The following is a 26,993-nucleotide window of genomic DNA, read 5'->3' as shown; positions in this document are numbered from 1 at the left end:
ACAGTAAGCGAAGTAAAGGCTGAACCTCTTCGTGGTTGAGACACCTGCAGGACTGATCATCTGGGATTGGGTCATGACATTATCTCTGTGATTCACATGAAACAGAAATGATTGCCTGACTGTGTACATACAATTTATTTGTTCATGAAAGGCACTCAACTCATGACCTTGTAAATTTTTAGTCATGCAGAATGATTGTGTAATAGGGAAAGTCCTTCAGACACAATGTTTATGAAATTCGGCACCTTAGAATGTGAACTTTCACATATGCTTTAATTTAAAGTGATGTTAAAGAAATAGAGAATACAAAAATTATTTTTTGTAGGTGAAAATGGTACATTCTGATTATTCTGTCTAACTCTGGCAATACACAACTGTAGAAAGACATTTAGACACCTCAGTCAAATTACATGCAGTATTTCAGTTAATATATTGACAAAGTCTCTGTGAGGAACAAACAAATGATATATCTGTGCACATGTAATGCACAATTGCAATTTATTTTTTATATGTAATAGAGAATATTAAAATAGTAAAACATGATTTTGGTATGTGCGTGAAGTCTGAACAACCATTCAGTCAGGGCTACAGTAAGTAATCCCTCACTTTGATAAGATTTCACAGCTTGCTGACCTATTGCATCTAAGAGTCTTTTTATTCTTAGTCTGTTTTTAGTCTGTTTTTTTCCAACTGTTCTTTGATTTTTTGACCTGAAGTTGTATGTATATTCTGAGTGCCTTTTCCACTTTTTTTGATCTTCAAATGTAACTATATATACCTTATATACTAAAAGTATGGAAATTTTAGGCTTTCTAATTTTTATTTCTTCCCAAACAACAGTACCGCTGCATTTCATTAAAATAGTACATTTAAAAAGTATTAAGCTTATATAAGAAAAATTAAGACAAACACACTCACAAACCAATCCATGATACATTGTTAAAATCCCAAGATACAACATTCCTGGAATTTGAGCACCTCTGTACTACAGTAGATGATTGTTTGTTATGATATTTAAAACAATAGTATTGAAAGAAGGTGGATTTACTTTTTCTCATGACTGTAATTCTAAACAGTTACGGTATGTTTTATTTTTTTTTTTTTAACCACTGAAGGTTCAGTATGTTTAAACCTGTTAAACCAAAGCTTACCGTCCATACAGTGAGGCATTTATTTATTCTAAATCTATATTATTTCTTTTTTATAATATATAAAGTAGGATATTTCATTGCTTTAAGAAAATGATTTACTCTGAATTATTTTTCTAACTATTTGCTGGCAGGTCATCGAACTTGTGCACAAATATGGTCCAAAGCGTTGGTCAGTGATTGCTAAACATCTTCAAGGTAGGATTGGGAAGCAGTGCAGAGAAAGATGGCATAACCATTTGAACCCTGAAGTAAAGAAGTCTTCATGGACTGAAGAAGAAGACCGCATCATTTACGAAGCTCACAAACGTTTAGGAAACCGTTGGGCTGAAATTGCCAAACTGCTTCCTGGCAGGTAAGCCACATATTGCACAATGATTTTTTTATTTTGTATGTAGCTTTTGTGAATCCTTATACAGTATTTTAAATTGAAAACATTTTTGCTTTTTTTGCTTGTTTTATTCAGACTGTGCTCTGTAGAATATGTGATATAACAGAAGATTTACATTTAAGAATGACACATAGTATTGAAGTGTTGGATGAGATGTACAATTAAAACAAATATGTATTCTATAATATAAAAAGACCATTGTTTTGACAGTGAGACTTTTATTAGTTGACAAAAGCAAACATGGGTGTGCATTTGCTTTGATGATGTTATACAAATACTAAATGGTAAATTAGAGATTGAATAAAAATAAACCATTCTTCAGTTAAGCAGCTATCCGCCACATGGAAGCTCAAAGTGAAGAGTCAAACTTAATGAAGTTGTTATTTAAAAGAAATAATACTCAGCAATAGCCTACAGGGAGGGGAGATAGATAAAATAAACTAAATTAAAATAAACTCACACATGAACCCAAAGATGCATATAGTGATACTGCATAATATGGTTCAATTGTAGAATTATTTTCAATATGCAGGTATACACATACAGTATTTGCTATATTCACAAATAATGCTTTATTTTTCACCCTACATGTACACCTTTTTTTCAATCAGGTCAAGTCAGGTTAGGGAGTATGCACTGGTAGAGCGAGTTGCCACACCTACAACACAGCGAAACAGCTTGGGGTCATTGTTGGCAACCCCCCAGGCAGACACGTGGTCCAGTCCCACCCTCCAGAAATTACCATCTATCTGTCACAGCCAACTATTACATGGGCATCCTGGCCTGGTCCACCTGGTTGAGTCCTCAACAGTGAAGATCCTGTGAGCTGGACCACCCTCGGGGAATTGTGCCACTTGACCGTAGTCTAGTAACTGATGCTCCCTCACAATGCAGGTAATGTGCCTCCTTCAGCACATTAGGCACAAAATCAAACATTTTTTCAATGGAATTGTAAAATCAGTAATAAGCAATAAATTTAGCAAATAGCAATTTTTAGAAGATAGATAGATAGGTTTGTAGGCAACAGTAATAAGACGTGGTCAGATCTGCTCATTTGTTCTGCAGGTTTACATTTAAAAACATTGAAATTGGCAGTAGTGGGTGGGTGGTGTGTGGTTGTATATGTGTTCACCATGTGATAGACTGGCACTCTGTTCTGGGTTTGTTTCTGCCTTGCCCCCCTATTGGATTAAGTGGGTTAGAAAATTACATATCATGACATTTGAATAGAGCAAATCCAGCTTGTTGTGTCCAACGTGCTAATTGTGGACATTAAAACTAGAGAAAAAAGAACCCTAGACCGGTTGTATGCCAATGTCAAAGAGGCAATTGCTTTGCCACCTTCAAGCCGATTGGACCATAATTTGGTACAGTTCATACCTCCATATAAACCCATTGACCAGCAGCTGTTAGCCAACACCAGGACCATGTAGGAATGGACAGTGGAGGCTGATGATGCTCTGAAGGATGCCTTAAAAACACTGTCTGGCCACTGTATCACAGACTACATCAAGTTCTGTGTGGATAACACAGTCTCCAAAAAGACAGTGTACTGTTACCCCAACAACATGGATCACAAAAGACATGAAAGCCCTATTGAACAGGAAGAAGAGAGCCTTCATGTCTAGAGATAAAGATGAAATAAAGCAGATGCAGTCAGAACTTAAGAAGAAGCTCGGAAAGGGGAAAGGCCATTACTTTGACAAACTTAATCACAAGTTACAATAAAACAACATGAAGGAATTGTGGAATGGCTTTAGGAGTATCACTGGCTACAAGACATCATGTCTAGTCCCAGAGCCATAGAAAGGTCATTCCAGTGATCCCAAGGACTTCACACCAGTTGCTCCTACTTCATACATCATGAAGACCTTTAAGAGGCTGGTCTTAAAACAGCTATAGCCCCTGGTTTCAGAACATCTGGATACTCTGCAGTTTACCTATCCAGCATAGTATCTATCTATCTATCTATCTATCTATCTATCTATCTATCTATCTATCTATCTATCTATCTATCTATCTATCTATCTATCTATCTATCTATCTATCTATCTATCTATCTATCTATCTATCTATCTATCTATCTATCTATCTATCTATCTATCTATCTATATAGGTGTGGAAGATATTCTCATCTATATGATCCAGAGAGCCTACTCCCAACTGGACAAAGTTGGACACTACAGTCACGACAATGTTCTTTGACTTTTCCAGTGCTTTTAACACCATTTTGCCTAATCAACTGTGAGAAAACATCAAGGCTTTTCATCTTGATGCCCCCACAATCTCCCTTCCTGTTCAATCTCTACACAACAGATTTCCAGCATAATACTAGTGCTTGCCATCTACAGATTGTTTCAGATGGACTCATCCATCACAGGCTGGGTTAATAATGGAGACGAGTCAGAGTACTGGAACTTTTTGGAGGACTTCTTCCTGTGGTGCAGTAACAACAATTTGCAACTCAGAAAAACTAAGGAGCTGGGGGTGGACTTTAGGTGTGCCAAGACTTGTAGACCAGTCACCATCCAGGGGGAAGATGTGGATGTATTGCAGAACTACATGTACCTGGTGGTTCACATAAATAACAACCTGGACTGATCTGACAACATAGTGGCAATGTATAAGAAGGGCCAGAGCAGGCTGCACTTGCTAAGGAGACTCAGGTCTTTTGATATGTGCAGCAAACTACTGGAAATGTTCAAACAGTCCATAGTAGCTTGTGTGGTGTTCTACGCTGTGATCTCCTATGGAAGCAACTTCAGCTCAAAAGAAGCACAATACCTGAACAATCTTCTCAGGAAAGCCTACGCCATCACAGGACGAACTCTGGACAAACTGGAAGCTGTTGTGAAAAAGAGGATGGTAGCAGTGCTGACCTTTATGCCACCTAGGCCTTATTTATTTATTTAGTAATGCAACTGCTGTAGGCTCATCATGTGAAATTTATGCTGTATTATATCCTACAAAATGTAAGCTGGCATTTTAATTACTCCACAAATTAATATAAATATAAATATACCACATATTGAAGTGTAACTTTATTACATTATGAACTTTTAACAAATATTAGTAATACAAAAAACCTCATTAACTAATATTCTGACAATTACATGTGATTTTCTACATCAGTTACATTTCATACATATATCTTGTTAGAATTTATGAAGATTCAGTGAATTTAATTTCCCTTTATATATCTTTCAGAAGGCCGAAAGGACCAGGGAAATACTGTATATTCACAGTTCCAAAACCTACTGATATACATACTGTACAGTTTGTTTTGTTTTTGTTCAATTTTAAGATAACATATTTAATTTTGTCAAATGTAATGTCATTATTTAAAAGAATTCTCCACTTAAAAATTTTTTATTAGTTACTTACCCCATGTAGTTTGTAGTGACTACTGAGGTAACTTCTTAATCTCAAGTTTTCATGAAGAACAGACATAACATTTCTTATAGAATGGGAATTAGTGCTCGAAACAGACAACAATATAATAACGTGCATAAAAAACTGACGTTACTAGTGTCACATAATAATCCATGTGTCAAGTCTCCAGTTGTCTGCTCAAAACGTGCAAAACATATGCATTGTTTGATAAAATATTGTTAAATAAATAACTAAAATTAAAGCAGTCTGCAAACTGAAAGCCCCCTTCCATGGGGTCGCAATTTTTAAAATGAAGACAGGACTTTTTACCAGTGAATGAGGAGGAAAGGCGTTTTTCATGTTTTGAGCATACGACTGAATGACATGTGGATTATGCAACATGAGTAACATGAGATTTTTCATGGATGTTTTTACAATATATTGCTTGCTGTTATCTAGCATTGTTCTATAAAAAATGTTATAAATGTTCTTCACAAAAACATGAGTTTAAAAATTTATCTAAACCATCACTGCAAACTACATGGATAACATAAAAAAAATACCTTTTTGTGTGGAGTATTCCTATAATAACCTTAATTAACGAGGATATGACATTTCTTTATAACAAATTTTAGCAGAAAAAATCTTATTTTGAAAAACTATGAACTTTTTAAAAGTATGATATAGCAGAAAACAGTAACATGGTTTAATAAAAAAAAATCAGTTATAAAGTAAAAGTTACTTACAGAAATTGCATAATAAAGACAAAAATCATAATAAAATTATTTAGTAATCGGATCCTGCCAAAGCCAGTGGGAGCAAGTGTGGACTGTTAGCTAAGTGTTGGAATGTAAATGACAGTGGTGAGGTGAAGTGACAAAAACATAAAAATGAACAATGGTTGAAAGATTATTTTGAGATGTTAAATAGAAGGAAGCAGGAAGATTTATACTTATTTGGTATTTTTACAATCTCTTTTAGAACTGACAATTCCATCAAGAACCACTGGAATTCCACAATGCGAAGGAAAGTTGAGCATGAAGGATACCTGCAGGAAACTTGTGATTCAAGTTGCAAGTCCAAATTGCTCATCAAGCAGTGCTCCAAGCGTGGTTTCTCTGATGACTCACACACGCAAAATCAATTTTCTATGACTTTTCCTTCACAGGTAAATGATTATGAAATGTTAATATATTTAAAAGTGTTCAAAAATATACAGAATATTTTTAAAATTTTTTTGAAAATATTTTGTTAGATTAATATTGTTTGAAACCTTAGGAAAGCAAAGTAGAACAAGTGAGCCTCTTGTTAGTCATTGAGCTCATCATTATACATACCTAAAGCTTAAAAACAAACCTCAACTTTTGCTTGCATCTAAACTTAAAGAATTTCGCAACAGGTGAAAAATATAACAAGGTGCATTGTGGTGAGGATATATTGCACCTTATCTTAAATGTTAGATATAAAATGTAATTTTTTCCTATCTTCCTGCACAACATTTATTTTGTCTTTACTGGTAGGGGCAGCTAACATGCTTGTTAACTTTATCTTATGTTAATCAGAGGAAGTCTTGACCATTTCCACACCAAATACCATATTGTTCTCCATAACACCCCTAGTAGATGAGGAAAAAAACTTATTTATCTCACAGGTCTTTAATATACTATGTATGATTAATAGGTTCTACTTAATCTCTTGCATGTGACCCTGAATCTGACTTACTCAGAGTTACATTTTATCATTGTTTTTCCTAGAAAATTCAGCCAAAGGTTAAAAAATAATAGAACATGTAGAAATTTAATACTTATTTTCCAGCTAGTAAATGTAATGATACATGTTTAACTTCGATTTTAGGTTTCATTCAGGAGCATCATCAGTGTCTAGAGTGTTCCCACTTGTAGTCCACAGAAAATATGAAAGTTGTTTTAGCTTCTCATGAAGAAATAATTTTTGTTCTGTGCCAAATGCGCTTACATAAATTATACTGGGAGTATTATGTGGGTTAATGTGTCTAAGCCTTTTGACTTAGTGGCTAAAGAAGCCTCCTTTGACTCGATTTGTGATCCTGTGCAAGCTGCTTATCCCACCTGTGCTCCAAATGTAAAAAATAAAAATATTTAACTTATTTTACTTTAACTGTTTATTTGTAAAGCTTCTTAGGACAGTGTTGCAAAATATCATCAAGTCAAAATTTGTATGTGACTTTCTATTTGAAAAAATATTTCCCAAAATTTTGGGCCTAAGTTCTTGATGAACTAATTTTGAAATTTAAGCTGATGTCCTGTTTACTCCCTTCATTATTTTGAGGACTTAATCTGTATTGACTTCAGCTAAAAAAAAACTCAGTCCTAAAAGCAACGTAGTAGTTTTTCTCTGTCATGAATTCAGTGCTTTTACATCCTGTGTGTAATGTGGAGACTGAAGTCTATGTGGTATTCCAGATGAGACCCCAAAAAGGCACATTATAAAATAATTTGTTAATTTGTATATGATTTCCAATGACTACCAAGGGAAATAAAACTAATAACCTAACAAAAGGATGAATAACAATTATCTTAATTTAACTGTGTTATCTGCAAGTGCCCTCCCTTCAGTTTCTGCAGTCTTTGGCACCTTCCCAACCTAGAAAAAAAGAGAAGAAAATTGATAAAGTGATAAATAACTTGAATTTATTACCAGGATCTTTCTGTGTAAAAACTAATTAACCACTTTTTATTTTATTGTAGAGCACTGGTTATTCTTTTAGTTCTTCAGATGGAAGCCATTTTGAAGGCATCCGAGAAATCTCCATCTACTCTCCTGTAAGCTTTCCTTAATTCTTATGTTCATTCTTATTTAAACTAGAATTTATGCTTATCAAACATAAGAAATCGGTGCTCTGTTATGTCAAAACACTTAGTGGGGGCAACAAAGGTGTTTTTGCAGGGATTTTCTTTTCTTTTGCTTTTTTTTAGAATCTTTACACTTTACAAAAATTTCTTGATCATTTGTGTCTTAACCATCTGAGTCAGACTTTTATCTTTTTGGTGCTATCTTTGATCTTTTTGTAAGTATTAATTGGTGCATCCTGTTTCAATGAATGGTTTACCCTCACTTTTAACAAAAACCATTCATTCATTCAGATTGGAAGATTATGTGTCCTCAAAAAATAGGACCTTGAAATGTAAGAATTTAAATGACTTATCTTATTTTCATTACTCACATGAGTAGGTACATCACTAATGTAAAATTCAGTTCAGTTTAATTTATTCTTCTATGCACTCCTGCTCAGTAGATCATCTTGGAGTGCCAACTGATAATCAATAACATATCTTAATTAATATTTTCATCTCTGTGGTCATGCCCCATATATAAGGTTTGTGCCATATATCTCTATTCTGCAAAGAATATTCAAAATGGTCTATTCAATGACTTGATGAAAATTTCCTTACAGTTACAGCACAATAGACTTCCAAATAATCAATTTAAAAGAAGGAGCCATCCAAAATTGCACAAGATAATTTTATAAACATTACCCAATTATGCACATGTGCCTAAACAGTATAAGTAAACAATGCCAGTGAGAATCGATTTCAATGCGATGGGGTTAGCATTACAGTACATTTACTGGGCTACTATTATTGAAGAATGGGATAATAGTTCACTGTTAATGTACAACACATGCAGCACACACTGGCAAGGACATACTTTCATTAAATATAAATGGCAAATATACCTTGTATTACATAAAATGACTGGGTTTGAATAGCAACTTTTGATTGACATAGGTCAAACATCTTGGATGTGTATTCAGGGTCCAATATTAGCAACATAATGCAAAACATCAACTTTTATGCATACTGTACAGGTTCTAGCATGTGTAGGTGTGTAGTAAAAATGCATATAGAAGGTATGTTGCATATTTTATGTTTTTCTAGTTCTTATGGCTTATAAGACAATTTGCCAATTGAGGAGAACAAAAATTCCAACTGATGTAGCTTCCTGAAGAAAAATAAACTACTTTATCATGGATGTTTTTTTAGTTTGTCCCCTCATAGTCTGCAGTGTGCTGTGGTACAGTGGTTCATGAGTACAGTAGATCATATGATGGTTTTACTCTGGCATTTCACTACCATCTAGTTTGAGAAGTCCCACCTCAAGTTTACTAGGTTATACTTACCTAAAGTTAAAGGAAGGATTTGTACCACAGCAGGATAGAAAGAAAAATGAATATATAATACAGTGCATCCGGAAAGTATTCACAGCGCTTCACTTTTTCCACCTTTTGTTATGTTACAGCCTTATTCCAAAATGGATTAAATTAATTTTTTTCCTCAGAATTCTACACACAACACCCCATAATGACAACGTGAAAAAGTTTACTTGAGGTTTTTGCAAATTTATTAAAAATAAAAAAATTAAGAAAGTACATGTACATATGTATTCACAGCCTTTGCCGTGAAGTTCGAAATTGAGCTCAGGGGCATCCTGTTTCCCCTGATCATCCTTGAGATGTTTCTGCAGCTTAATTGGAGTCCACCTGTGGTAAATTCAGTTGACTGGACATGATTTGGAAAGGCACACACCTGTCTATATAAGGTCCCACAGTTGACAGTTCATGTCAGAGCACAAACCAAGCATGAAGTCAAAGGAATTGTCTGTAGATCTCCAAGACAGGATTGTCTCGAGGCACATATCTGGGGAAGGTTACAGAAAAATTTCTGCTGCTTTGAAGGTCCCAATGAGCACAGTGGCCTCCATCATCCGTAAGTGGAAGAAGTTCGAAACCACTAGGACTCTTCCTAGAGCTGGCCGGCCATCTAAACTGAGTGATCGGGGGAGAAAGGCCTTAGTCAGGGAGGTGACCAAGAACCCAATGGTCACTCTGTCAGAGCTCCAGAGGTCCTCTGTGGAGAGAGGAGAACCTTGCAGAAGGACAACCATCTCTGCAGCAATCCACCAATCAGGCCTGTATGGTAGAGTGGCCAGACAGAAGCCACTTCTTAGTAAAAGGCACATGGCAGCCCGCCTGGAGTTTGCCAAAAGGCACCTGAAGGACTCTCAGACCATGAGAAAGAAAATTCTCTGGTCTGATGAGACAAAGATTGAATTCTTTGGTGTGAATGCCAGGCGTCACGTTTGAAGGAAACCTGGCACCATCCCTACAGTGAAGCATGGTGGTGGCAGCATCATGCTGTGGGGATGTTTTTCAGCGGCAGGAACTGGGAGACTAGTCAGGATAAAGGGAAAGATGACTGCAGCAATGTAGAGAGACATCCTGGATGAAAACCTGCTCCAGAGCGCTCTTGACCTCAGACTGGGGCGACGGTTCATCTTTCAGCAGGACAACGACCCTAAGCACACAGCCAAGATATCAAAGGAGTGGCTTCAGAACAACTCTGTGAATGTCCTTGAGTGGCCCAGCCAGAGCCCAGACTTGAATCTGATTGAACATCTCTGGAGAGATCTTAAAATGGCTGTGCACCGATGCTTCCCATCCAACCTGATGGAGCTTGAGAGGTGCTGCAAAGAGGAATGGGCGAAACTGGCCAAGGATAGGTGTGCCAAGCTTATGGCATCATATTCAACAAGACTTGAGACTGTAATTGCTGCCAAAGGTGCATCGACAAAGTATTGAGCAAAGGTTTTGAATACTTATGTACATGTGATTTCCCAGTTTTTTTATTTTTAATAAATTTGCAAAAACCTCAAATAAACTTTTTTCACGTTGTCATTATGGAGTGTTGTGTGCAGAATTCTGAGGAAAAAAATGAATTTAATCCATTTTGGAATAAGGCTGTAACATAAAAGGTGGAAAAAGTGATGCGCTGTGAATACTTTCTAGATGCACTGTATGTAATAATTAGTATTCTAATGAATAATGAATGCATTATAATGAATTATAATGAATCAATATCATTTATAATATCTTTGATTATACACTTCCTGGTCAAAAAAAAGTTCCACACATTAATATTTTAGGTTTGATAACAGTGCACATTCATCATGGCATTGCTTTGAACATTTATTTTTGTTCAGATTTGCATTAATATTTCACCAAAATCTTATACTGACAACAGGAGAGTTGAGCCACTCCTTCAAGTTCTTCTCCACCAAATCCCAAAGATTTTCAATGGAATTAAGGTCAGATGACCAATTCATATGTGAAAATGATTCTTCTGAGTCTGATGAATCTTCACGTTGTCATCCTGGAATATGCCCATTTTATCAGGGAAGAAAACATACTTTGATGTGATAATCTGGCCATTCAATAGATTCAGGAACTCTGCTGATTTAATTATTTTGCTGCATAAGAGACCAGTTGAAGCCACCCCAGATAATAACACTGCCTCCAATGTCCATTACTCCATATTCTAAGCTTTATGCTCCCTAACAAACTGAAGTCATTTTTTTCTTATTAGCCTCTTAAGAAGTAGTTTTCTTTCGGCCACAGAGCTGTTTTGTCCTAATCCTGTAAATTTTTATCACATTGTGCTAGACAGCATCCGTTACCATGTAATATGCAACATATCCAGCCACACCTGTACCTCTATCAGGAATGTGCTGTGCTAATTTAATACAGCTTTGATTTAAATGCAGATAGATGTCCCATAAACTGTAGGGAGATCTGTCCAGAGTTTTGAGATCTTGTAGCTGAAATTTCTACCACCTACTGTAGTTTTGTTTATCCACTGAATTAGAAAGCCTGCATCATATAATTGTTATGTATAATCTGGGGTTTAAGTATCAATTAAATGTGTAAAGCCATTTACAGCTTTTGGATGCATCTGTAAAAACTCTACTTTACCTGGCATGCTACATTATATCCTGAATAACACTACAATAAACCCAATGTTTCCCTATCCTTCCTTTTTTCCTTTCTTTTCCCTTCTGCCTTCTACATATTTGTTCCAGCAGCCTTATGATGATGATCCTGATAAGGAAAAAAGAATTAAGGAACTTGAGCTGCTGCTTATGTCAGCTGAAAATGAAGTCAGAAGAAAGCGAGCCTTATGTGTAAGGACATTGTGTGCGCGCATCCACACTCTTATAGAGCTCTTAGTCTTCATTCCATCTCACCTACTCATCTGAGTCTGCATAGCTCTGCTTCTTAGTGTCATTTGCGTTATGTTTTTTTTTCTTCCTTTATTTATTAACAACACAGTTTTATGAGTATGTGTACAACTCATGTGCCTATGCATTGCATTGATATTTTATATTTGTGTGATGCATTTAGAGAAGTGATGCTGCTATCTTATTACTTTCTTTTACCTTTGGCATTAACAGTTACAATTAGGAAAGAATTGGAGTTATGGCCTGTATAAACCTAAATGTTAAATCTTCAGTTTTAAGCAGGTTTTTCTCAAAAACATGTCAACAGTTGCATTCAGGTGAGGATGTAAAAAACATTTATATCAGAAGAAATTACCTTCCCGCTTTTTAAATATCTAGTGCATTACTCAGTAAAGAGGCTTTCAGTTCTGAAACTTTTTTTTGTTTCTTGAAGGTTAAGAAGGACGTGATACAATAGTTTTTGAATACTGATACTTTTGAGTTTTATTAAATAATTGTGAATTGAAAGACTTTTTAAGAAATTTAAGCGACTACAATCTGCTGAACATTTCAGTTACTTAAAAACAGCTAATGTAAGTGAATAATGAAAGAATTTGGCCTGGAAGAAGAATATTGAAGATTTATATGCATAAATATATCACAGCTGTGAGCCAATTATAGCTGAGGAATAGAATTTTCTTATGATTGTTGCCAAAGGAAAAATGAATGAGGTTCAATTCAGACTCACTTTTGGTATGGTCAATGCAGTCAAACAATTTTGCAGATGAGCTTTTGTGTTATAATTCAAAGCAGCATCCAGAATGTGAATGTGGCCAATAAAGATGTATTTTTAGTGTATTATGCATCTAGTCCACTGTGTTTTTATTTAAGGAAAGCAGCTTAAGCTGTCTGCATTTTCACCATATGAATATAATAAATATATTAATATATATGGAAGTGAAGGTCCATAAATGGAGAAAATGAGTCACATATGTTAAAAGTTTTTTATTCCTAAGCTTTCATTTTCCTCTGACGATGACACCTGATAAGTTCTTGAAAGCTCAGGAATAAAAAACTATTTTAAGATATGTGACTCATTTTCTCCATTTGTTGATCTCTAGCTACATATATATATATATATATATATATATATATATATATATATATATATATATATATATATATATATAAAATGCATATATATAATATGCATTCTACGTATATAGTAAAGTGCTTTAGAATGGCATAAAAATGAAGAGGCAATCTCTGTATGTTACCAGTATGGGAATTAGAATATTTTTATAGAGCGTTCAAAGCCTGAACAGAGATGCTTTCTAGGAACTGCAGGAAGCAATGACAAGCCAAATTGTCATTTAGGAATATTCTAAATTTAATTTTTAAAATCTCAGACACAGTGACTAATATCTAAAAGTGCCTTTACAAATTTTGAATTACTGCTTATCTGGATTTCTTGTTTTTCTTGCATTGAAAATCAATTAGGGATATCTCAGGAAAACATCATCACATAATATTTTAATTGTATTTTTAAACCTCTTACAATGACTGTCAGTACATTTTGAGTATACTTCATAATAGTATTTAAATGAAAACACACTCTTTTTAAGGTATTCCTAAAATAATTTCAAATGTAGGAGCTTACATTAAGCTTTTTTAAAATCTCTTCAGATAAAACTGAAATATCTTAAAGCATATTTAGGTTTTCACTCTTACATTTCCAAACACATTGAGATGATTTACTTTATGTAAGCTCTTTGTTGTTCTTCTTTCAGTTATATCAAAGTAGAGAGACATTCTGTTTTGAAAAAGTGCGTTTCTGGAAAATGAGTTATATTTACACATCACTGGCATTTTTAGAATAGAGAATTTAGTTAATTTGACAATATATAATCAAAAGATCCTAAAATGAATTTAAAATGCTTCAAAATGAACTATTTTATGATACTGTATTTGTTGTTCATTTCAAAGCCATCAAAGTGATTTAGATGTGTCTGCAAATGTTAATCTGGCTTGTCATATGAAGCTTTCCAGCTTGTTTTAAATATGAATTTGCTTACATACTACCCTTGCCCTTCAACTAACCTTGCACAATGGCTGCTAAATTTGAATTTTATTTTATTAAGTTTGCCAGTCTTCTGTTTTGTGTGTATACAAATGGAAAGAAATGTTAAAGAAACTTGGATGACTGGCAGCTTATGCATTTGAACTGCATTATACATAAAAATGACCAATAGTTTGCAGTAGTTTTGGCTCCCGTGCATTGCTTTTTCATTTGTGTGTTATTATTTTTTTCTATTTCTTAATGTACTACATTAACTACATCTTAGGGAACTCTCATTATATGTTTTTCTTTTACTGTTTGCAGCAGCAAAGCAGCAAATTTTCAAGCTGGTCTAGCAGCCTTCATTCTGACAGTTGCATGACAGACAATACGTTGCAGAAATTACCAAGCCCAAATGTTGAATGCTGCCATACTAAGGAGAACAACAACAAAGCTTCCACTCAGTCGGCATCTCCTAGCAAGTTCCTTGCAGCTGAAGCGACTGCTGTGCTTTCTTCCCTGCAGACGATTCCAGAGTTTGCAGAAACTTTGGAGCTTATAGATTCAGTAAGTTTTCAACAATTCTGGGCTGCTTTAATTTCATAATGATTTCAGTTATGCCATCAAAAATAATTTTTTAACTTATTTATTCTTTTTTGGATTTTGGAAAGGGAATACCTTCATATTGAAATTGTATACTTTACTCTTTTTCAGCCTTTAAGTGTTATTTTATGTCTATCTGTCTGTCTTCTAATGTATACCAATGGTCTTATAGGATCCTGTAACGTGGAGTGATGTGACCAGCTTCAATCTTTCCGAAGAAGTATCTCCAGCCAAACAAAGAGAAGATAATTTCACTCTAAATCGAGAGCCTACACAAGCTACATTAGACTACCAGTTTGATGGTAGCGCTATATCTGATATTAGCAAGAATTCTAGTGACACACAGGGGCAGCTCATATCTTTGACATCCCCCATTATAGCAAAGTTCACCACACCCCCTTCTATCCTGAGGAGGAAGAGGAAGGAGAAATGTGATGCATCTTTGTCTAGTGAAGTGAAACATACTCCAGCTAAGTCTAGCCCCTTTTCTCCTTCCCAGGTATGTCCTTCATATTTGTTTTCCATTTTCATACAAGAGAGGTTTTCTTCAGGGTTTCAGAATGGAATACTCACTGCTAGGCTTTGTCTGTCTTTAGTGTCATGTAAATATTTTGTAAGGACATGTAAAACATTAAAGGAGTTATTGATAAGATAATTTTATAGTTGTTTAGGAAATAAAACTAAAGGTTTGTGTCTGACTAGTGGATTTTATTCAACGCATGGTAACATTATTTGACATTTTTTATATTTAAAAATATTACAGGTTTTATCATCATGTAGAGTGCACTTAACCGATCAAGCTCATTGTGGTGGCTGATATCTACCTTTGTCTATATAGGTCCTTTTTAAAAGATGTTAAGGTCTCTACTTCAATTACATTGCTCTATAGTTTATTTCAGATTCTCCCAATCCCTTATGGTGCAGAAGTGCTCCCTAGATTCTGTCTTCAATATATTTCCCTTTAATGTATACCTATATCTATGATTTGCTGCTTAACTGAAAGAATCCTCATGGATCAATCAATACTTTAATGCCTTTGAGAATTTTGAAGATCTAAATTAGGTCCCAACATCACTTTATTTGTTTAAAAAGAAAGACTTTTTATTCCATTAGGCTTTTAGATGGAGACCTATTCTACTCTGCACGGTGGGTTTTTTTTTTTTTTTTGCTTCACGGTCACATAAACTGTGGGTTTTGTCTCACTAGAACAAAAGAGACAAAATTATTAAAGAGTAATGTCCCTTGATTAATTTTCAGGGATTTATTGAATATATCCTGACATTTTTAGTCTATTGTAATTGCTTCTGCACATTCCCTAAATGTTGAAAATGATATCTCTAAAGACCTAAATAATTTTCAGAGTTACTATCTTTTTGTCTGTATTTCCTATCCTTTCTTTATAATGAATGTTAGTTTTTCCTCATTGAAACACTTATTCACACTAAACTGCATTTTTCAAGCTGCATTCGCACTGCTTTCCTAGATATGAACTGTGTTCTTTTTTTCATTATCTATGTATAAAATATATTTCAAATTTTATACTAAATTGTTATAGAGTAAAATGTTATTACAAATTGATGACATTTCTTTTTGTTTTCCAAACAAAAAAATCCATTTTTTGAACACATTTGTAGTAGTAGTTTATACTTTGCAGATTGCACTCCCATAATGCCCTTCTTTAGATGCTCATGAAAGACGCATGCAGCTTGCTAAATCTGACTTTCTTACCTAACATCTGTGTTGCTATATCAAGTTTGAGCCTGGAATGCTACTGCGGCTAACTCTGGTTATAGCTTTAGGTGCATTAGGGTACCTGTTAGCTTGCAAAGAGGTACATATATACAATACTCTCTTAAGGTTGGGTTATATAAAAGTATTGCTTGCATAAAAACATATACTCCCATGTGTGATACAGCCGTGGGGGTTTATCACTAAATATATTGTACACTTCGTTCGTAGATATATTTTTCACAATTCCCAAAAGACTAGGTAACATCTAAGTTATCAGTGATGTGTATAAAAGTTTAATTTCACATACAGTGTCATGAAATCGATGGTAATTGATTAATTTCGCATGCAATTGTTGCAGTTGTGAAACCTGAAACTCATAATACAGAAACATTAGACATTGCTCCCTAAGAGTTTAAGAACACTTTGCATCCCTTTTGGACCTGTAAATCCTCAGAAAATGGATCCACATGAAAATAAAGTGATCAAGTTTGAGAAGTGCCAGTGTGGCCTCACTAATCCAGTCTTGCACAAATGAGAAAAAAATGTTCCAATATATTTGCACATCGAGAAAAAAACAATGGAGATGAGATTAAAATATGGTGGGGGGTTGATTTTGGTATATAATCTAAACATAATTTTTCCCCATGTCAATTGCATGAATTTCATTGGTTGAGAGAAACACCACTGCAACTTTTTTTTTTTTCTGTGAATTCAATTTTTCACAACTTGCTAGCTTTTCAAAATTATCAGCACAATTGTGTAGTGCCATTTAATCCCTAATTATGTTGGAAACCCTAAAACTGTAAACATGTGTTGGGTCTTACCACCACTTATTTTCTTTGTTTCTAACTAAAAATAGAGATACAAAAGTAGAACAACATGAAAAGTAGAAAGAAAATCATATACTCTATGTATTTGTTTTCTTAATTTACTTACTTTACTGAATAGTTTTGTCTTTTACTGAATTCTCTTTTACTGAACTTTTTATTTAATACAGTATTTTATGTTATGCACTGATAATTTTTTGCATTGTGTTACCTGTACAATATTATTTTTTCTAAATGCATAAAAATAAAGGCAGTGAATTAAAAAGTAATGAATATGGTATGTAATATTAACAATGTTAACAAATTTAAAAACTCAGTTAATTTTATAGACATTTTTTTTTAATTTGGAATTATAGCATGAAAAAGTTAGGAATGATAACAATTGCATGCTTTTTCATTAATAGTGTCCTATATTACACAATTCAGTAAATTATAAAGTGTTGCTGTTCACTGTTCCTCGATTGTACTTGATTTTACAGTTTTTTAATATTTTGGGAGCTGAAAATTTAAATTTGGAAAACCCATCTCTTACATCAACTCCAGTTCGTGGCCGGAAATGCCTGGCTGCAACTCCCTTACAAAAGGAAATGACACCAAAAAACCAAAAAGAAAACACTGGGTAAGAAGAACTGGAGCCATCTTGATTAATTCAGTGTTTAGACATTTATTTATTTAATTAATTCAGTAAATATACTTCAACTTGTGCTTTTCCAATTAATCTTTTTTTTAAAATTGTTAATTCTAAATTGACAAGACTATGATTTTTTTGTGCATATACACATTTATTGTTTCTTTAAATGACCATTTCTTTTTCTTTTCATGAATTGTAGGGTCAGGACACCTAAGATCCGCAAATGTAATTTAAATTCTACACCAAGGACACCAACGCCTTTCAAAAATGCACTTGCAGCTCAAGAAAAGAAGTATGGTCCTTTAAAACTGGAAGTAAGACGCTTATTATTGTTTTTTAAAGAACCTAATAACTACCGGAAACGAAACCAAGCATGTAGCCTATTCAGCCTATGTTGTCTTTTACATTTGAATTCTGTTGTGAATTCCTACACAAACATTTTAAAAAAAAGTAAGGAGGAAGATGGTAGACTAAATACCAATATGTTAGGTTGGGTGTGTGCATAGAACAGAGTAACTGAGAGCATCTTTATTCATTTGTTTATGTGTATGGCAGCTCAACAAAATTAATAATTGCTGTTTATGATCAGTCTTTTTTGTATTATTATTTTGCTCTCCCCAGAGAAGGGTAGAAGCAGTAGGATTTGTTTTAGTCTGTTTCAGCTTTCCTGATTTGTTATGGTTTAATAAAAGCATTTTTTATTTCACCAGTATTTTAATAGTACAAACTGTAAGTTCTGTATTTTTTCGTTAATTCACTGAACCATGCAATAATAATCTCTCTGAATTGTAGCAGTATTTAATATTGTTTTCGATGCATAGGGAAACCTACATTTTTTCATGTAAAGTGCTTACCGCTTTTTACAGAAGTTTTAGCTAATAAAGAACAACTATTGTTACAGGTCTTAAAGCAATTGTCTTGTCTGAAATGAACTGTTACATTATAAAACAAAAAAGCACAGTAGGTAGTAAATATGAGGAAAAAAGTTTTTGAAGCTAATCAGTCAGGAAAGGATTACAAAGTAATTTCTAAATGTGTGGGACTCCACTACACTGAGATCCATCATCTCCAAATGAAGAACAGTTGGACCGGTGGTGAAATCTCCAGGTAAGGCTGGCCTGACAAAATTACCCCTAGGGCACAGAGGATCACAGAAGTGTTCAAGACTCCTTATAACTCTTGGACAGATGCATCAAAAGTAAAAGTGTTTGGATAGCACAGGTTCCACTATGTCTGGCATAAAACTAACACAGCATTCAACAGTAAGAATACCATGCCTAAAATTAAACATAGGAGTGGTAGCCTGATCTTGTAAGGATGCTTCGTTGCCTCAGGGCTGTTACTGAAGGAACCATGAACTTTGCACCTTACCAGAACATATTTAGGTAGAATGATTGATCTTCCCTCCAAAACCTGAAGAGAAAGATCAATAACTCGTAGCACAGATGCAACTCCACAACTGAAAGACTCAGAAGTAGCAATATTAAAGTTTTATATCAGCCTAGCTAGGACCTAAAATGAGCAGGTTATGATTGAACACCTATTACCAATGTGTCTGAATTAAACTATAAAAATAGTGGGATGAAACTCCTGAACTGTGATGTGAAAGACTAATGTGAAATTATAGGAAGCATTTGTTTGTGATTATTATTGCTAAAGGTAATGGGGCAATTACTCTTACACAGGGCTAATGGGGGTGTTGGATACCTGTGTTCCTTGAAAAAAGAAAGTAATGATTTTAAAATTGTACTGTGTGTTCACTCAGTTTACTTTTCTCTAATATTTTGTGTAAAAGTTTGAGGCCATTCATTATTTAAATATGCAAAAACAGGATAATAAGAAGGGGGCAATTTTTTTCACAGTACTGTATGCAAGGAATACAGTAGAATGTTATTGCCCAAGTTGAAGAAGATTATAACTTCTCCATTAAAGCAGCTACATCCAATAGAGAAAGAAACTTAAAACTTTGAGGTCATGCTCATTAGAGAGGCTAGATCTAGTACAGTTATACTGTACATGATGTAAATATTTCCTATGGAGAAGAAATGAAGATTGCATGATTTTTTTCTAAACTGTCATATATAATGGAAGTAGTAGTGTAACTGTTTGGCTAACTTTATGTAAAACCAAATAAGTAAATGTTATTGCAAATTAAGTAGTTGATGCAGAATTGCTTCCATGTAATAGTGTTATGTTGTGTGTTTAATTTAGCCACAGCCTTTGGCCTACCTCGAGGAAGACATTCGTGAGGTTCTTAAAGAGGAAACAGGCACAGACATTTTTCTTCGGGATGACTCTGAACCACCTTCTAGAAGCTGGAAGCATGAGGTAAAACTTAACTTCCCGCCTTAAACTTATTAACCTTTGTCTCTGATTATTATACTAACAAGTAATCACAATTTCCTTGGTGACTCAGAACAACTGATCTCATATTTTTGTGGTTATTACAAACTGTACATTTTTTTAGATGAAATACCCAGATTTTGTTATTTTTAGTCCAGATTCATACAAGTTCAAAGTGTCATTACTGTCAGAACCTATTTTATCCCTTTACATTTTATAACAAGCTTTTATTTTGTGCATTGCAGACTGGTGCACCAGCTCGAAGAGTTAGGAAGTCCCTTGTTTTAGATGGCTGTGAAAAGGATGAGCTCACAGTCCAGTTATTCTCAAGAGATCCAGTCTCTAAAGTGAAGGTATTTTTATAAACATGTATCTATATACCTAGCCATTTTCTTACCCATGTATTCAGTTCAGAGTTGTTGGGTGCTGATGCCTATTTTAGCAGCAATGGGCCCAGGGCTGGATAGAGTATTATGCAGACATATTAAATATAGGCTTTCTTCAAAAAGAGTAAGGTATACCTGATGTCCTAGCTAAATTGCCCATCATGGCCTTGTCTGTTTTGGCCCTCTCTAATCATCTCCTGTCTCTGATTTACTATTTCTCTTGCCTTGAAAACTTGCATATTGTAATCTTTTTACTTAGCCAATAAAAGATGTCATTTTGCTTGACTTTTCATTACATCCATAATGGCACAACACGGCACAACATCCTAGTACTACACCTTCACCACCTAAAAGCTAATGTGTGGTGAGTGTACTGGTGCAAGAATAGCTGCTGTCGCATCATCCAGGTGGATGGTGGTATTTGAAGTTGTTCCCCACTGTCTATGTTAAGCACTTTGAGTAGCTGAAAAAGCTTTATACAAATGTAATTTTTTAATTCTTTTATAATTGTTTCATTCATTCATTTATTTTCTGACCCAGCTTATTTTAATACAAGGCTGCAGAAGGCTACAGCATAGGCTAGCAGCACCAGACACAGGATAAGAAAAAAACCTATTGTTTAAAATTTTTGACTTGTTAAGGAGAAAAATGAAAGCCACGTTGAAATTAAAATTAAACAATCATTGGCAAAGATCCAGAGCATTTTGATGCAATTTTGGCATAAACTGTCTTGTCCATGTCTGCATGAAAATGATATGGCCATGTCTTGTTTTGTATGTGTCACATTGGGAGACATGAGTAAAGCCTATCCCAGAAGGTGAATTACACCACTGTATGTGTGCTCCACAAAGTGCTCAGTCATTGTTTGAGTTCCAGTTTTGCTAGGACAGTCTCCAGTGTGCTGCAGCTCTGACCCTAGCATGATGTGTTGTTAGCACAGATAAAATATAACTATGGTATACCTTCTTGTTTATTTTCTAGTTACACAAATTGAGATGGCTGATGTTTCAATGCCTTTGTAACAAAATCTTTTAAATCACTAATCTTAATGTTTTACTTAAGGTTTACTTTGTTTTTTAAGTTAGAAAATCAAATTTCTAGTTTACTTCTTTTGCAGTCCTCATCTGAAAACATGCTCACGAGTTCTATGTTAATGGCACCATTATTTGAAAAAGATGAATGTAAGTTACTGTCTGGAAGTGCACAAGATGAGACCGCTTTGAGACAAAACCAAAACTACAGTCCACCACTAAAAATGGGCACCAGTGTGCATAGCAACCTAAAATTTGAAACTCCCATTCAGGTAATCATGCTGAAGTGTGTAATTTGCATGTCTGTGTGTTTTTGAATTCAGTTATATTGCATTCATTATCTGAGCTTACACTTTAAGAATCTTCCGCTGGCAGCTGCCACAAGTGAATGGTGTATGTAATGTATATTTTAAACACTATTACTTTTTCTCTATTCACTTCTCCCAGTGAACTGCTGCAAGTTAAATGCCACCCTATCACAAGTTACTTTCGGGGGATTTCACAGATGCTTCAAGGCCATCCAAGTGATTTAATCCCATCAGTGTGTCCTGGGTCTATCCAGTTGGATATGTGTGATACAACTACTATGGGAGTTTCCCAAAAGCATCAGTATTGCATGCCCAAGCTACCCAATTGCTTGTTGTTGATCCAGAGGGGGTGATGTGCAACTCTGAGCTCTTTCTGTGATGATAAGCTTCTAAGCCTACCTGGAGATTGTGCTCAGCATGTGTGTGTTCAAGAACCTAAATTCAGGCACTTGCCTTAGTAGTGGCATTTCTTGCTGACCACCCAGACTTAGTGACCTATTACAGTGTTCATGATAACCTCTACTTACCCTCACTCACAAATAAAACTCTGAGGTATTTGGTTACTTGGTGAATCTGGTCATCCCTATTCTGCAGAATAAGCAAGCTATGTTTTGCAATGAGGGAATCAAAACCTCAGACTGGGAGGTGCTAATTCTAATCTTTACTACACCGGGCTCAGCTGTGAAACGATAGAATGTGTTGCAGAGACAGCAGTCACAGGAGTCCAAGAGAATTAAATAACTCACAAATGTCAGAGATGAATCCTTCTACCAAAAACAAACTCGGTTGAACTGAATGGAAATAATATTGACCGATGAATCCCAGTGTTGCAGAATAACAGACAAGACCACCTTTTGGTTACAATTCCTAGAGGGTAATTCTACTTCTGAGGATTTAAAGAGAGTCTGTTCAGACTCAATATTCTTGACCCTCTTAAGATGCAGGAGAAACTGTTTCTGAGGTGAAAGTTTAGTTCATTTGAAGAAAAGTGACATTTCAAGTTCTGAAGGCCAAATACCTTTTGCCAAGGTCTAGCATTTTTGTATCTGGCCGAGGCATATCTGTCAATGAAGTGGCATCGTTCCTGACACACATACTTTGCCTCAAGGTCGGTGCACCCATAGTAGTAAAAGTAGTATTGTCTCTTGAATAAATGTAAAGTAATGCTCCAAGAGTTGTAATAGTGCAAAACAATTTAAGTCTTTTTTAGGTGCTTTAACAAGAAGCTTTACTAAAGAAAAATGCAATAAAGGTTAACTAATGTTTTATTACTCATGCTTTCCAAAGCATATTTTTGCAAAGCTTTTGAAAGTTTTAAGCACAATCATTTGTTTATTTTGTAGTAATATTTCAGAATGCTATATGCAGAATAACAGTAAAAGGAAATTACATTAATTTCTAGTATACTTCAACTGCATAGTTTTGGGCTGTTTTGATACAGATTTGAAAACACTGTATACAATTTCTTAACATAACAAACTGGCTTAATCCAATATATGGTTGCTGAAAGCTGGGACCTATCCTGACAGCACAAGATGCAAGGCAGGAAAAAGCCTTAGAGAAGGTGCTAGTCCACTGAAAATAACATTCTCACACTTGATCTGGAATTGCCAATCAGCACATCTTACAGAATGTGTGTGGAAAACTGAAGTACCCAGATCAACATCTACGCAGACATGGAGAGAACATGCCGATTCCACACATACAACAGAGGAATTCCGACCCAGGATGCAAGATCTATAAGGCAGCAGCAGCCAATTTTTATTTTATTAAAGCATATGTTAATTGAAATTAATCGAGTAGAATATCCATCCGTGCACCTGGAGATTAGACTGTTTAACAGTAAGGGCTTGGCACATACTGTATATGCAAACAGTGCTAAAAGTTTTCATATCTGCTATTTTAAATTGCACAGGGAACATGAATCTGTAGACTTATTTTAATTTCAAAACCACACTGCTTTTTTGGAAGTGAGAGGATGATTTTTCAATTGTAACACTTTATCTTGCATCTGTTTTGCTTTAAATTAAATTCAGGAACTAAAAATATGCTAAATGGGCAAAAGATTAGCCTTTGATCCCAACAATTGATTAATTATTACTTTACATAGTTCCTTTTCCTGTAGAGCCAGGTTTACATGATTTCACATTTACTTCCCTTTGGTAACATTTTAGCCGATTGTAAGGGAAATTATAAATTAATTATATAAATAACACTCACTTAAGAATAGTTGAGATCACGGTTGTAAATGTCCCCAAGATGGACTTCCTTTACTAGAACAAGCTTGAGGAATCCTGCAATGGCCACAGGTCAGTAGGCCATGATAAGAATGGAGTATATTACAAAGCAACAGTCTTAAATAAGTTAAGTTCATTTACATAATGAGTTGACAATTTGAGAAGCACACCGGTTTGCACCAATCGTCATAAGGATAAATGGTACACCTATATCTTTTGCGTATCTAAAGGTTCCAAAGTAGCTAAACAGATTAAAAGTCTTCGGCACACATCTATATCTGCATCTATATCTAAATAAGATTTTTTTTATATATAAATCCTTCTAGAGAACAAAACAAAAAAGACAAAGCCAAAACACAAGCTTACACAGAAATACTAAAACAAACGCACAAGGATAGATTTTATTTTTCTGCTACACAGATAAAATGTAAAAGTTTTTCACAGTTATTTGTCCTTATATTTCTGCAGATTAACAGTGAATGGGAAGCAGTTGTGTATGGAAAAACAGAAGATCAGCTGATAATGACTGAGCAAGCGCGCAAATATCTTCATGCATACAACAGTGGAAGCACATCAAGAGCCCTTGTTCTCTGAAGACACACAGTAATGTGTCCTGTATTGGCTGCTGGAATTAATGCACACTACAGCAGGTGAAAGACCCTGAAGTGTCTTGTCTACAGTCATTGGTTATAACTTCCATCCTTTATGAAATTGGCTTGTAAAATATCTTCATACCACTATATGGAGTAAAAAAATAATTTTTTGTATTGTCTGTCATGCCATTGCAATTATATTTATTTAGCAAAGGATAGAGGAAAAATCAGATTTAAATGCTTTACTTTAAACAGCATAGCACTTCACTCAATCATTTAATCTCACTTGCACCTCTTCCCATTCCTGTAGAATGAGTTTATCTATGTAGAATGTTTTTCTCAGAATAATTGGGTGACCACAGCCTATCTTGGCAGCACTGGCCACTAGGATACATTATTGCCCATGCCTGAGCTAAACAAATGGATCAGATGGACTGAATGGTCTCCTCTTGTTTGTCAGAATACTTAGGTTCTTATGATTTTTCCTAATTGGCCTGGTGTGAGAAATTGTCGGAATGTGTGTGAGTTTAACTGGCATTTTTTTCAAGATTCTGACTTGCTACCAGTATAAGCTCCAGGCCACCCATGCCTCCTAAAATCAGGTTAACTGAGTTCAAGAAATGAGGATGACCTCACTAAAATGGTAAAAAAAAATAAAGGCAATGTTCATATTCTGTTTTATATGGAAGAAATGTTCCTTCATCACTTTTTACACTGTATATTTAAACAAAACTGCTTCCATTTTAATAGTGAAGACATGAACAATGCAAAATAGCCAGCCAGTTGCTTTTTTTCTAAGATAATTATATACACTTTCATTACATATATTTATATATTAAATGTAAGCTATGGCCAAAGATTTGGCCCTTAAGATGTGAAATCACCCTAATGTTAACCATTAACACTTTTCAACAACACTGAGACAGAATTCTCTACTTAAAGCAACTTTCAGACCCAGAATGAGAGAGGGATAGGGGATAGCCTTTTGGTGTAACTGCCATCAGGTAACATCAAGACACTACTGCAATAACACTCGCACAGGACATATTACTACTACTACTTATTTCCTCATTTGGGTAACACAGCTCTTGTTCAGATGTGTACTGAAGAGACAGTAGCCTAGAAGTTAGGAGTAAGGGAAGAACACTGCTTAGATTGCACTACTGGTCTGCCAAAAGAAGAGGAGGAACTAAAATGACAGGAAAAGCACTTCAATAATAAGCCAACCTAATGAAGATTTGTTTTGCATCACAGTATGTTTTGGATTAGGGTCTCATATTTTAAATATCTGTTGAATGTATTATGTAGAGCATAACTGCAGGGTAAATTGGAAAAGAAAGGTACTTTTTATTTATTATCTGATGTAACACTTAAATGTAGGTATATATATATATATATATACATATATATATATTATATAAAATGTGTATATAAATATATATATATATATATATATATATATATATATATATATGTATATTATAAAATGTGTATATAAATATATATATATACCAGGCATCATTTGAAGTATGGTGTTGTTGCCTGTACAGAAACTTCCTGGTTACAGTGCATTCTGGAAGTATTCAGAGCCGTTTATTTTTTTCACATTTTGTTATGTTCAGTCGTATGCTAAAATCATTTAAGTTACATTTTTCCTACATCAAGCAACACTCAATACCCTCAAATTAAAAGCAACATTTTAGAAGTTTTTGCAACTTTATTAAAAATAGAAAACTGAAATATCCCCTTGACACAAGTCTTAAGATCCTTTACTCGGTGCTTTGCTGAAGTCCTTTTCGCAGCGATTACATTCGGGATTCTTTTTGGGTTTGACGCAACATGCTTCACACACCTGAATTTAGGGATTTTCTGCCATTCTTCTCTGCAGATTCTCTCAAGCGCTACCAGATTGAATGGAGACCATTGATTGACAGCTATTTTCAGGTGTCTTCAAAGATGTTTGATTGAGTTTAAGTCCAGGCTTTGCCTGTGCAACTCAAGGACATTCCCAAAGTTGCCACTAAGCCATTCTTGTGTTTGTCTTTGCTTTGTGCTTAGGATCGTGAGAATTTGAATCTTTTGCCCAGTCTGAGGTCCAGATCAGGTTTTTTTTTAAAGGATATCTCTGTACTTTTATGTATCCAGTCTCTGCCACTAAAAAACAACCCCACATCAATGTGCTTGCACCACCCTGGTTCACTGTTGGAATGGTATTGTGCAGGTGATGAGCGGTGTATGGTTTCCTCAAGACATGATGCTTAGAATAAGGGCATATAGTTAAATGTTAGTTTAATCAGATCA

The 26,993-nt window shown here is 34.8% G+C and overlaps 1 protein-coding gene across 2 annotated transcripts in view; it reads left to right on the top strand.

Annotated features, from left to right (window-relative positions):
• Window positions 1-26,078, top strand: part of mybl1 (v-myb avian myeloblastosis viral oncogene homolog-like 1) — a 58,217-nt gene extending 32,139 nt beyond the window's left edge. The window contains exons 5-16 of one of the 2 annotated variants that reach the window (XM_028803589.2): window positions 1,283-1,503; window positions 5,893-6,079; window positions 7,638-7,712; window positions 11,809-11,907; window positions 14,327-14,569; window positions 14,778-15,104; window positions 17,643-17,782; window positions 17,994-18,108; window positions 20,006-20,122; window positions 20,383-20,490; window positions 21,641-21,826; window positions 24,568-26,078. In XM_028803589.2, the coding sequence (XP_028659422.1) occupies window positions 1,283-1,503; window positions 5,893-6,079; window positions 7,638-7,712; window positions 11,809-11,907; window positions 14,327-14,569; window positions 14,778-15,104; window positions 17,643-17,782; window positions 17,994-18,108; window positions 20,006-20,122; window positions 20,383-20,490; window positions 21,641-21,826; window positions 24,568-24,693 (1,944 nt within the window). In that variant the 3' untranslated portion in view covers window positions 24,694-26,078. The remainder of the gene's footprint in view (window positions 1-1,282; window positions 1,504-5,892; window positions 6,080-7,637; window positions 7,713-11,808; window positions 11,908-14,326; window positions 14,570-14,777; window positions 15,105-17,642; window positions 17,783-17,993; window positions 18,109-20,005; window positions 20,123-20,382; window positions 20,491-21,640; window positions 21,827-24,567) is intronic. The other variant, XM_028803590.2, reaches the window with a different exon arrangement.
• The last annotated feature ends 915 nt before the right edge of the window (window positions 26,079-26,993 follow it).

The sequence above is a fragment of the Erpetoichthys calabaricus genome, chromosome 6 (genome assembly GCF_900747795.2).
Source record: "Erpetoichthys calabaricus chromosome 6, fErpCal1.3, whole genome shotgun sequence".
Taxonomy (NCBI): Eukaryota; Metazoa; Chordata; class Cladistia; order Polypteriformes; family Polypteridae; genus Erpetoichthys; species Erpetoichthys calabaricus.
This window is presented reverse-complemented; position numbering and strand designations above follow the sequence as displayed.